Source organism: Oncorhynchus keta, chromosome 31 (genome assembly GCF_023373465.1).
Source record: "Oncorhynchus keta strain PuntledgeMale-10-30-2019 chromosome 31, Oket_V2, whole genome shotgun sequence".
In the NCBI taxonomy this organism is placed as follows: domain Eukaryota; kingdom Metazoa; phylum Chordata; class Actinopteri; order Salmoniformes; family Salmonidae; genus Oncorhynchus; species Oncorhynchus keta.
The window spans coordinates 21,910,650-21,924,122 of record NC_068451.1 but is presented as its reverse complement, the minus strand read 5'-3'; the positions used below and the strand labels follow the sequence as shown (position 1 = coordinate 21,924,122).

The 13,473-nt window shown below is 41.2% G+C and overlaps 1 protein-coding gene across 1 annotated transcript; it reads right to left on the bottom strand.

The window, feature by feature from the left end:
• Window positions 1–243: 243 nt before the first annotated feature.
• On the bottom strand, window positions 244–12,089 carry LOC118373825 (zinc finger and BTB domain-containing protein 16-A-like). Its single transcript, XM_052489963.1, has 5 exons — window positions 11,932–12,089; window positions 6,288–7,498; window positions 4,681–4,781; window positions 2,552–2,725; window positions 244–2,303 (listed from the first exon to the last, which is right to left on the bottom strand). Exons 2-5 carry the CDS (start codon window positions 7,397–7,399, stop codon window positions 2,074–2,076), a joined length of 1,617 nt encoding a protein of 538 aa, XP_052345923.1. The 5' UTR covers window positions 7,400–7,498; window positions 11,932–12,089; the 3' UTR covers window positions 244–2,073.
• Window positions 12,090–13,473: the final 1,384 nt, after the last annotated feature.

Genomic DNA, 13,473 nt, shown 5'->3' with positions numbered 1-13,473 from the left:
GCTATTTTAATTTAAGATAATAAGCAACTGTAATTTTAAATGTAGAACATTCATTTATTTGTTTATTCCTATTTATTTAATGTGCTGCCTTAGCGAATGCTGCTTTTCAGATATCTTTTCAGATAGTTCAGATAAATTATGAGGATTGCTTAGACCAGATGAATACGATGTTAGATATGGTTGTTTTATGTTTTTTTTAAAGTACAGTAAGTCAAATGGTAGAACACTGACTGACACAACCTGTCAAAATAAATATGTATTTAAAACATTTATTCTCTGAAGAGATACTAATTGCAAATACACTCTGCATGCCAGCTGCTGTGTAATTTATGCCAAAATGCATTCACACTCAAGTTCAGAGCAAACCAATGGTCTCATATCATAAAGATTTGACTTGACAGGTTATTGTTTCTTTGTGGTTGGGTGTGACTGTGTGAGGATCTACATTCAGTACCAAAACAGGCCATCTGCTAAACTAGTACATTGATTATAACAATACTATCATTAAAATAGCAACAGGCTAAAGCACATATACAACACCTATAAAAAAGTCTACACCCCCTTGGATTTATTCACATTTTATGGTGTTACAAAGTGGGATTAAAATCTATTTAATTGTATTTTTTTAGGTCAACGGCTTCCACAAAATATTCTAATATCAAAGTGAAAGATTTTGGTATTTTTTTATTAATAAAAAATTCAACACTAAATATACCTTGATTAGATAATTATAAGGCTTTGCATTTAGGCCAAAAAGTGTATTCCTTTGCCATGTTTTAGTTGTTGTTGCAGTATTACTTTAGTGCCTTTATGCGTGTTTTGGATTATTTGTATTCTGTATATTTATATTCTTCTTTTCACTCTGTCATTTAGGTCATTATTGTGGAGTCATTACAATGTTGTTGATCCATCCTCAGTTTTCTTCCATCACAGCCATTGAACTCTGTAGTTGTTTTAAAATCTCCAATGGCCTCACAATAACATCCCTAAGCAGTTTCCTTAATGTCCTGCAGCTCAGATCAGATACATCATCCACAGCATACTTATTCATTTGACCATGCTTAAAGATATATTCAATGTCTGATTTGTTATTACTAACCATCTGCCAATCACTGCCCTTCTTTATGATTCTTTCAAAAAGCTCCCTGGTCTTTGTAGTTGAATCTTGATTAGTTGAGTTAATTAGTTGAGTTTGAAATTCAATACTTTGCTGAGGGACCTTACATATGTTCTATGTATGGAGAACAGAGGAAGGGGTAGTCATTAAAAAATCATGTCAATCCCTGTTATTTCACACAGAGGGAGTCCATATAACTTATGTGATTTGTTAAGACACATTTTTACTTCATTTAGGCTTTGCTAAACAAAGGGTGTGAGTACTTCTGAAGCTACTATATTTTAGTCATTTAATTGTTATTAATTTGTAAAAATGTATAGAATTTTCTTTTCACTTTGACATTAGGGACTATTTTGTGTAGCTGAATGATTTAAAAAAAAAATATATATTTCTATCCCACTTCTAAACGCAAAAGAAAGTGGGAAGAAAATCCAGGAGGTGCAGACTCTAAAGGCACTGTAAATATCAATCAAACAAGATCTAAATGTACTAAACACACATGGCTAAATGAAAATCAAGAATTTGTGCACAAAACGATTGCCCCAAGTCTTCTTGAGAGAGATAACGGCCAAACATAGATGGACACATTCATATGAAACAAGGACACATTTTTTGCTGCCTCTAAATAGTCTTGATGTTTCCTTTCCTTGTCTCTTGTAAGTGACTGACTTCAGCTGCAGCCACGATAGAATGGTAATAATACTGTGCTTGATAATGATAATGCTGCTGGTGCTAGACATGTTTTACATTCTTGTCTGAGACCCAGTGTCCTTCTAGTGGTGGAAATATGCATTGACGTACTCCATGCACTTTTGGAGTACATGGATAAATGCTACGGTAACTGGTGTCTTGTTACCATGTATGTACATTACATTCTATGAGTTAGTTTCCCTGATATGTAGTTGTTTGGTAGTAAAATGATTCTCTGTTGACATTACATTTGCCTTCAAGCTAGCTCAGGTATGGCATGTGTACAGGTAGGTGCTGCTGATGTTCCAGTCTGGGGGGAAGTCCTGCAGCGGGTGGTTCTTCAGGTGTTTCTGCATGGCAGCCAGGCTGCTACAGAACTCCAGGCAGACAGTACACTGGTAGGGTGTGGCCCCGCCGTGGGTCCGCAGGTGCTTGATCATGGCTGAGTAGTCCCTTGACCGCTGGCCACACAGACGGCACTCAAAAGGCTTCTCTCCTGTGGTTGATTTTTGAGAGTGAGCAGGCAAGCACATACACAATAACTGACACATTGAAACACACACCTACACCCACACCCCCGATCTTACACACACACACACACACACACACACACACACACACACACACACACACACACACACACACACACACACACACACACACACACACACACACACACACACACACACACACACACACACACACACACACACACACACACACACACACAGGGGGATGTAATACCTGTGTGTACCCGGTGGTGTGTATCCAGTTGGTGTTTGAGGCTGAACCTCTTGGAGCAGCGATTACACTGGTAGGGCTTCTCTCCTCCCTGATCTCGCCGGTGGGACAGCAGTGATCGCTCCACCCTGAAGCCACGATCACAGTACTTACACCCCAGAGAAGTCTCACCTGAGCCTGGGGAGGAGAGAGCAACAAGATGGGGTGGGGGTGGAATTGTAATCATTCCATGTCATGTAAATTCCTTCTTTCATTTAGTATCTTGTGATGAGTAACTTATAATTAGTTATAGTTAACTTTACATGAATGTACATTGTGTATACAGACAGAACCGTCCACTGAACATCAGTATTAATAAACCTAGCTTAGCTCCATTTCTATACTATAATGCGTTTCGGCACCTGACGTTCCCCCTGTGCTCCCCATTGCAGCCTGTATAATTGAGCATATGGGTTAATTGTTTTCTCAAACGTCTATATTTATCAGCACAATCATTGGTGACCATTACCCGGTTAAACAATAGTGTCAGGCCAGAGTGATGACCTACTAATAGCACGAAAGGGTGATTTGAGCTCAGCCACATTGCATGCAGATGGATTCTCTGTAGGACAGGGGTCACACTCATGACTGTAAAGGCTCACTGTTGTCATAGCAGCAACCTTCTTCACTCAATATGTTTTGTTGTCTTCATTTGTGAAGATAAATTCAAAGATTACTTTTTTTATTTTTTTATTACAGTGGGTATTGTATGAAATGGTATTATACAAACGTTATGTAGCCTAATTGTGTTTGTCACACACCTAGATAATGATACCTAAGACCTCCTTTTACCAGAGATAGTTCTATAAATACACCACATCCCTTTACAAGGTTCAAATTGACAAGAAGAACCTTGGTTTCCTCTCATCGTGTACCTTTGTACGTCTCTATAATCTGACCGAGGTGTGATTCTGAAGTAGAGCAGTCAGCTCTCTAGCCCTTTGGTGGCAGTTAGTGATACTGTTTTACACAGTTACTATGGGGCCCTGTAGAACATATGCAGGATGCTGAATAGGGGTGGGGGGCTGGGGAGGGGGGCTGGAGAGGGAGATTGAGATGATGAGAGAGATAGAGAGAGAGAGAGAGAGAGAGAGAGAGAGAGAGAGAGAGAGAGAGAGAGAGAGAGAGATATGGGGGAGAGCAAGGACCAAGACCACAATAAAGTGTTTACTCCTCTCTCACTACAATTCAGCCTGTTCTGAATTAGCTTCCTGTCCAAACCTTCCTTGGTCTCTCGCTTAGAACACACAAACCTCTGATGTCTAAGCTTGTAAGTGGGGACTAAAATGATCAATCCTGATGATAAAAGTGACCAGTTGAAGTCAGTGAAACACTCATTATTCAACTAAATGTGTTACTCTTGGCTGTCCATTCAATTTGGTGGAGACAATCAGTGGAGATAATCTTGAGTCACATGAATACGGTGTCTCAGTCATACTGTAATGAGCGAGTGACAGTGCTAACCCCATCACACAAACACAGACTTTAAAGATGTGAGGCTGATTTGACCACGCTACATAGAGTGAAAAAAAGATGTAAGCTTTTTTCCCTTTGGCACTGTATCAAAACCACCAGAACATTTGCAGAACGTACTGTTTGTTCTGCCAGCTTACCGCACTGCTGCACCGCCAGCACAAAGCCACAACACACTCACTCACTCACTCACTCACTCACTCACTCACTCACTCACTCACTCACTCACTCACTCACTCACTCACTCACTCACTCACTCACTCACTCACTCACTCACTCACTCACTGTCTGTCTGTCTGTCTGTCTGTCTGTCTGTCTGTCTGTCTGTCTGTCTGTCTGTCTGTCTGTCTGTCTGTCTGTCTGTCTGTCTGTCTGTCTCTCCTTTTCCCTCAGGCACTCTTCTCTCTCTCTCATGTTTCCTATATGCTCTGTCCCTATGACGACAGGCGTAAAGAAATGTCACTGCCATGTATCCATTAGAATATTAAGAATACAGTCACGTCTTAGTTCTGTACAGCTCCCAATACATTATTCACATTTTGAGATGATGCTTTTTGCAATGTACCCCTGTTAGAGGTCTAGGGAAAAAGCACTGAGTGAATGTTGTGACATTACAGTACCTGAGGGGTTGGTGGATGAGGCCTGCAGCCATGAGCTGCCCAGGAGGACCTTGCTGCAGTGCTGACAGTCTTGGGTTCTTCCTGGACGCTCCTGGAAGTATCTGGCCCCATAGAAGACAGGTTCAAAATCAAACTTTATTTCAAGGACAAGAGTCAACGTAACTGTTGTAAGGCAAACGGTGGTCACCGAGCCACTATTAGATAACCCAGTTGATGTGTTGCAATGAGTGTCATGCCAAAGCAGATTGATTTGCACACCACCTTTAGACATCATGTCCTTCTCCCCGGCCTCTCCAACCGCAGGCTATATGTACCTGTCTATTGATGTCAAATGTAAGTACCCAACTGTTGTAGGTTGGGGTTCTTAGGAAGAGGCCAGGCGTTACTAAACTGTATGTTTAGTGTCACATAGAAAAGGGACTTTCCACAGCATCTGACGCACTTTGTTAGCTAGACTGAAAAACCATAGGTGAATGATTTTTCAGAGATTAAAGGAAGAGACGTAATGCTCTTTATGTGGCCCTAAAATCCCCACAATAAACAAAAGTGACAAATCTGCTACAAAGTCTGCCCGATGGTTTTCTACGCCACCTAAATGAAATGGCCAGAGATATCAGATAAACCTCAGAGATCAGCAACAGGAGGGAGGAGGAAGTCAGAGAGATGTTGACGACCGATAGTTTCCTCACTGAAACAGGATCACATAAACACAGTTTTAAGACTTGTGTGTGTGTGTGTGTGTGTGTGTGTGTGTGTGTGTGTGTGTGTGTGTGTGTGTGTGTGTGTGTGTGTGTGTGTGTGTGTGTGTGTGTGTGTGTGTGTGTGTGTGTGTGTGTGTGTGTGTGTGTGTGTGTGTGTGTGTGTGTGCGCAATGTGTATTATGGGGACCTTATACCAAAGTGTAACATGTATTTCTTTATATATTCTTTTTACATTTTATTGGAATGTTTGTGTTGAATTTCTTGTCCTCAGGGCTCAATGGACTCTCCTGATTAAATAAAATAAATAAAAATAGGCAGACATTGTTTAATTAAGAACAGGACTGAAACCATTTGTAACCGATCTATAGTGGATCTGAATGTCTTTCATGGTTGATATTTGCAAGGGAGGAGAGTAATTAAGGGGGCTCCCCCTTTAGATACTATGCAGAAAACTGCTTTATAGAGCCTTTCAATTACACCATACTGTACATCATGTCTCTGCATTAGAAAAGAGGAAGTAGCTTGACTGTAAAACCATAAACCAGATAGTGTGTAATGCCACCATCAAGGGACAGACCACATAACATGACTTCAGCAGCTGTTCTGTGGTTTGGACACAGCTAATATGAATGACCATCTACATCCATAATATACATCATGTGAATATGACAGACAGGAGAGGGTTAACTGGAGACAGGGGAAACTCTGCTTGTTGGAAAGAACAGGAGACTTTCACTCAGATCCACCCAAAACACAAAGAGTCAGATAGCTGTGTCAATATGTGTTACTTAATGTAAGCAAACTAGGGATATTCTGAACTATATTGTAGACATGAGAACAGGGAAAGAAGGAGAAGAATGAAGACCAAAACGTCTGTAGTATAAAACCCCTCCACAGCAGTTTTACCTTTGCCCTTCCCCTGGTGCTCCACCGATCAACACTTTATCCATCGGGTCTCTTTTTCCCAGCAAACCTTGCGTCAGGATGTCCCCCAGCTCTTGAGACCCAGAGAGCAGGGGGTGGTGGTATGGATGCAGGATACCAGGGTAGCCCAGGACGGCGCTGTGGACCTGGGGCGGGATGGAGGACATTAGCAGGGGGTACATGTGAGGAGTGGAGAGGTGGAAAGGGTATGTCATCCGGTGCTGTGAGGGTTGAAGGGAAGAGGAACTGGCTGCTAGGATGTCGTTATAGTTCAAGGCCATCCTCCTCAGGGTGTTGACTTGGTGCCACATGACCCTCGACGCTGGGGGAGGAGGGGGAGGGGGTTGGATGGTGGCAGCAGTGGTGGCGATGACACTGTCTCTGGATGGAGGCGGTGTGGTGGTCACTAGTGTGGGTGTGAGTGGCTTTGGCCTTTTTCTCTGTGGGGGTGATGAACCAGAGGTGTTATCCCTAGTGTCAGGAAGAGTGGGGTCCTCAGTGAATGGGCTGCTCTGGGGCTCCAGATCAATGGAGGGAATTGTCTGGGGATCCCCCTCTTCTGGAATGTGACTTCCCTTCAGGAATTCTTTCTCATCTCTCTCCTCTGTTATCTGAAGTTCTCTCGTTTCTCTCATTTCTCTAGTTTCTTTTGTTCCTCTCACTCTTATTTCTCTCAACTCTCTTGTCTCTCTCTTCAGGCACCCCCGATTTCTCTTCAGCTGGCTGCGACACTGCTCCTCCAGGGAATGCATCTCCAGGAGCTTGGCGGCCCTCAGAAGCTGGGGCAGATCATCCACAGGGACCTCCAGGGTCTCGGTGTAGGCAAAGTCCAGGACCTGCTGGAATGTTTGTGGAGAGAGGAGCTCCAGACTACAGTGGTAAGGTTGGTCGAGGCGATCAGGCTGGTCTGAGTATGCAGCCTGCAGGGTGAGCTGATGCTCCAGGGTTTTGCTAGCGCAGGCCAGCACCAGCCGATGGGCCCTGAACACCTGGCTCTCCACTGAGATGACAGCATCACACAGCGTCCCCGAGCGACGCAGGACATCTGCCTGGCGCAGGAAGAGGGAGTACTGGGTGTTGTGAACTCTGACCATCTTGGAGGTCTGGAGGAGGAAGGGAGGAGTGATGGGAAGAGGAGATGGGCAGGTGAATAGTAGATGGTTTAGAAACTGTTTGAGACAACGCCATTCAACCTATAGGAAAAAAAGAGACAGTGAAATTATCTAAATGTGGTCATTTTTTGCTATGTTTCTGAGAAATAAAAATGGTCAGATAGCAAGTTGGAAAATTAATTTGTATAAATAGGTAAATTACAGAGATTGAGTTTGTGATAAATAGATTATATCCCACGCCTCTGGTTTTTAGTGTTTTTCCATCAAGCTATCAGGGGTGAAAGAAGAGGGGGTTGGAAACTCAGAGGGCAGATGATATCACCTGCTGACGTAGGTTAGGTTGATAACGTGCTGTTGGTTACTAGGGTTTTGGAAATTCATAGCCCGAAAGGGACAGACACAATGCAAGAACGACTTAAAAAGTTCAACATTACAGGAGCAATTGATATGTCGATCATGTTACATATCAATAAATATTGAGTGGCATTTCACAGTCTGCAGCATGAACTGAAATGAATCTCAAGAACATATTAGTATTAGTAATATTAAATGATTTCCATTCATGATATTATCTTTAAGTCCATCTTTAAGTCCATTTCCCCTGAAGTCCTTGTGTAGCAATCTGTGGCTTAAAAGGTCTATGTCAATTCTGTGGTTGATGAAGTACAGCATATTTCACAGATGTTTTTAGCACGTCTTATATCTGACCTCTGTAGTAAAAATAAGTGTCGGAGGCTGTATGTCTGGTTGACGTGTGTAAATGTTATGTTTCATGTCAGCGTTGAAATGAATCTCTCAGGTATACGCTCAGAAGCCACAAACCTCCTCAGAATATGACACTATGACTAATGCCAGTACACAGAGGCTTCACAGAGAGACAACAAGTTTGTTTGATCAACAACAACCTATAGTGTACTGTAATTTGGTTTAGATAGGCATCTACAGTTGTAACAGTGTGTAGTATGTGGTATAAATCAAGTTGTGCTATTGGAACATGCAGTAGTGAGTCTTGATATGACAGGATTGGGTCGAAAAGAAACGGGGTCACGTCAATTTACAGTGGGTCAACCGTAGTTCTGGGCTATATTGTGCACAATCCTACTAAACAGCAGTGGTGGAAAAAGTACTCAATTGTCATACTTGAGTAAAAGTAAAGATACCTTAATAGAAAATGACTCAAGTAAAAGTGAAAGCCATCCAGTAAAATACTACTTGAGTAAAAGTCTAAAAGTATCTGGTTTTAAATGTACTTAACTACAATGGTGGAAAAAGTACTAAATTGTTATACTAGAGTGAAAGTAAAACGTAAAAGTAAATGCTGTGCATAAAATTCCTTTTATTTAGCAAACCAGGTGGCAAGAATTTCTTGGTTTTCTTATTTACGGACAGCCAGGGGCACGCTCCAACACGCAGACACTTGATTTTTTAACTCATTAAAACCCCCTTCATTAAAATATTCAAGTGGTCAGTGATGTGTGGTTGTGTATCCTCTGTTCTGCCCCTCCAGCTGACCTGTCTCTGAGAGAACTTTCCCATGGAGCACTTTGGCACAGTAACCTCTGCTCAGTACAGTAACTCCATTTCTATCCGCAGACGGCGACAGTCGATAAGATCGAAAGTAGACATACCGGTACTGAAATGACAGCACGTTAATATCACCGTTACTGTAATTGATGCTTAATCTCTTTCCAACACACATATAGTCAAACAAAGTGTCAGTTCCACTCCCAAAAGTATGAACTCAGTATTTTAAGTAATACATTCCTTTATTTACTTACATATTACTAAACACCCTAAATGTGGTTTGTTTGCTGAATGGGTCGATGCCTGCTCTCTCGTACTTTTGTTTATGTATCTCTTGAACGTTTCCTGCAGCTACACTGCTAGTACCCCTATTCTGTAGCTTTAGGAAATAATCATGACCTCTGTATTATTATAGATTATATCATATTATAAACTGGGTAGTTTGAGCCCTGAATGCTGATTGGCTGAAAGCCGTGGTATATGAGACTGTATACCATGGGTATGACAAAACATTTATTTTGACTGTTCTAATTACGTTTGTAACCAGTTTAAAATAGCAATAAGGCAGCCCAGGGGTTTATGGTGTATGGCCAATATACCACAGCTCCGTGTTGCGTCATGCCTAAGAACAGCCCTTAGCTGTGGTATATTGGCCAGTATACCATGGCTCTGCGTTGCGTCATGCCAAGAACAGCCCTTAGCTGTGGTATATATGACAAAACATTTATTTTGACTGCTCCACGTTGCGTCCCCCCACCCCCATGGCACCTCATGGGTGTATGGCCAATATACCACGGCTCCACGTTGCGTCATGTCCGCTTTGCGTCCCCCATATTATGATATTATACACCACATAATGGATTCACATTGTCCACAACTATGGAATACATTTCCCTGCCAAGACACACACACAAAGGCCAATCATCCAAGGCTCAATAACGCTGGTTATTGGTGGTGGGGACAAAACAGATCATAGACATCATCACATTCTGAATTAAATGTTTTTGCTAAACTTTCTCGACACAACATGAGGGATCCTGCAATCAAATTTTTGAATTTCTTATTGTTGAGAAGCAACTGCTTTAAGTTAATTAAATTAAATTAAATTGACCACCCTTCTTGAAAATTACAATGAAGTTCATGCGTAAGTGAAACTACAGATTAGCAGTTATCGTACAATGTATTCCATCATCACTTCATCCCTATTTTTATTGGTACAGTAATACTTTATAGGGTGCAAATTTATAGAACATATTCACTGACATTAATTTGATTATTTACTGTATATTAGTGCATTAAAAAATAAATAAAGTCATGACAGAAATGATTGTCACCCTTGATAAAGATGAGCAGAAATTACTGTATAAAATACATAATACAAATACTATATTGTATGCTGAAAAAAAGGGGACATTATATATTCTTTGTGGAATTTTATGTGTGCTTGGAGTTATTTTCTTACTGTAAAATTAAACTCTGGCCAAGTTTCAACCTCCTGTCAGAGGCAACCTGGATTGAGTCTAAAATGTCCAGGTTCTAGGTAAATTCCATGATGCCGTTGACCTTAACAAGGGCCCCAGGACCAGTGGAAGCAAAATAGACCCATAACATTAAAGATCCACCTCCATATTTTACTGTAGGTATGCGGTTCTTTTCTGTTTATCACATCCTTCTTGCGTGGCCAGAGATGTCTACTGTCATGTCATCTAGCCATAGCACAGTAACTCCAAGCACACATAACATTCCACAAAGAAATGGTTAATTGACCACGAAATTAACATTTTGCAATGGCCATCTCAGTCTCCGGACTTGAACACCATTAAAAACCAGTGGTTTGAATTGAAGAGAGCCCTCACTCCATAAGCACAGACGAAGGATATCAAGGATCTGGAAAGATTCCGTATGGTGGAGTTGTCTAAGATCCCTCCCCAATGTGTTCTCCAATCTCTTCTAACATTTGAGAAAAACACTCAGAGCCATTATCCTCACAAAGGGAGGGTACCGGAGTATTGAAAACAGGGGTGCCAATCATTATGACCCCTATCTTTTTGAGAAAGAAAATATTAGTTGTTAAACAAAATATCTTTCTCTGAGAAATTGTATTAGTAAAAATAATACCATGTTCTAATCTTTTCAGCATAGCTTGTATTATTTATTTTATACAGTCTTTTTTTGCTAATCTTTATCAGGGGGACAATAATTTGAGTCACCTCTGTATGTTCCTTTACTGATACTGACATGTGCCATAGAAGTAAAATGCATTATTATTATTGGCACTTGCAGGTAGAAATGTTACATGCAGAACCTTTAACAACAGCTTGATCCACCATCAATGCAACCATCCATACAAACTAATCGATCCACAAAGTTGAATGAGTAGACTTTCCCTGGTTATACGCATACAGGACAGTACCATCAGAAATCAGGTTCTGATGGCGATATGATTACTGAATATCACACATACAGTAGCGGGCTACAGACAGACATTGGGTCCTCAGTATGCAGGCCTCAATATTACCACAAGCAAATCTACATGTCCTCAATAGCCCATGAAGCTAAGGGGAAAACCTAGTGTGCACTGACACAACTTCAACATCCTCTGACAACACATGAAAAACCAGAGGGCCTCTCCTCTACTCACATGTAAAGGCTGGAGTCGCATGTGAGGAACGTTTTGAAGCTAAAAACCACAGAGACACCAGCTAGATGACAGGATCAACAGAGAGGAGATAGTGAAGAGAAAAAGTTAGAGAGAAAGAGTGAGTGAGTGAGTGAGTGAGTGAGTGAGTGAGTGAGTGAGTGAGTGAGTGAGTGAGTGAGTGAGTGAGTGAGTGAGTGTGTGAGTGAAAGAAAGAAAGAAAGAAAGAAAGAAAGATAGATAGAAAGAAATCTAGAGAAAATGTGTAAAATTGAGCAGAATGGCTTGGGAGACCATGCAGGGACAGAAAGTGTAGTAAAGCAGAAGTGTTCAGTGTGATGGAGAGACTCACCAGTTCACGAGTGACTCAACCCACCCACTGTGGAGAGTGTCAACCCTACAGGCATTGTGACCTGGCTGTTGAATGACAGGGTTGGCTGGGTGTCCGTTTAGGTAAGGGAAAGGGTGGTTACCTCTTCTCTCTTCTCAGTCCCTCCTCTTAAAACCCCATCTGGCCCTGATTGGTCTGTCATGGGAGCATCCGTGAGATATGATTGGTTAGTACAGTATACAGAGTTGAACTGGCAAGTTATTGATCTTGGTTGATTATCTCATTTCAAAATAATGTGTTAGGCTGCGACTGGCAGTTTGAAATGTAGCAACACACAGGTTATACCAGAGTAATCTCTTTAATCATATTTATGATCTTATCCTTAAAGGCACAAACATTTATTATTTTTGTCCCACTCACATCAGAGTTGCAGGTTACTGAAATGTTCTAATATATATTTTTCATGTTTAAAAAAGACAAACTGTTTTAGTGTGGGGAAAACAACCAGGTTCTATTTTGTACAGTACTCAGAGAAAACCATTTGCTTTGACAGGATGTTGAACGCTAGAGAGGCTGGAGAGGCTTTAACAACATAGAACCAAGCTACAACCTGTCTACCTTGAATAGCACACGCATTAGCCTGATGGTGCGGCATTTCATGTGGGTGTGAGATGGCTGATGTAAAAACGATAATAAATTAATGATATGGAGAGGTAGGTTACTACTGTGGGGTCAATGGTCAGATCTTGCACTCTTTACAATGCATGCAGCATCTTTAGTAATACATTATACAGTAGTGAAGCTTGGAATTTTAAGGCTCTGTTTTTCAAAGATATTTATGTTGATTAAAGGACCAGTTCAGTCAAAATTCAGTTTGTATCATATTGTACAGCTGATGAAATACATTTGATCAGTGTTATTTCCTGATATTTGCTGGTTGAAAATACAATCTACACAGGACCTAACAAGGTTTGCATGGGTGAAGTTTCGTCTTGGCTGGTGACCAGGTGGTAAATGACTTAACCCTTGTGTTGTCTTAAAGGTAAAACATGTCCCGCCACTATGTTTAACAGCAAAGAAAACACCCTAAATTATATTTTTTCAACTTGAAATTGTATGACTTTTCCTAGAGTGACCCCAACTTTAGAAAAAGTGAAACATCGCCTTTGTTCATATTCCCATGTAAGCTGTACACCACCAGGGTACAAAGATTGTCTCAGTTATAAAATAATTTACAAACCACAAACACACACACACACACACACACACACACACACACACACACACACACACACACACACACACACACACACACACACACACACACACACACACACACACACACACACACACACACACACACACACACACACACACACACACAATGAAACTATGTGTGCTACTGATTGAACTCAGACAAAACTAAAATTTTACTGGGCATGTGCAGCATCTCCCCTCCACGACCCCACACATGACTCAAGTTCACAGACAAAACAAAAACAATTTCAGACAAAATAAACAACATTTCAGACAAAATAAAAATGTCTTGAAAGCATTGTTTAC

Excerpts from the sequence above, each read along its gene's own strand:
- LOC118373825 (XM_052489963.1), bottom strand. The coding sequence starts at position 7,399 with ATGGTCAGAGTTCACAACACCCAGTACTCCCTCTTCCTGCGCCAGGCA. Across the intron at positions 2,726-4,680 it reads CTCATCCACCAACCCCTCAG|GCTCAGGTGAGACTTCTCTG; the intron begins GTACTGTAATGT and ends TCTCCTCCCCAG. Across the intron at positions 2,304-2,551 it reads ACACCACCGGGTACACACAG|GAGAGAAGCCTTTTGAGTGC; the intron begins GTATTACATCCC and ends AATCAACCACAG.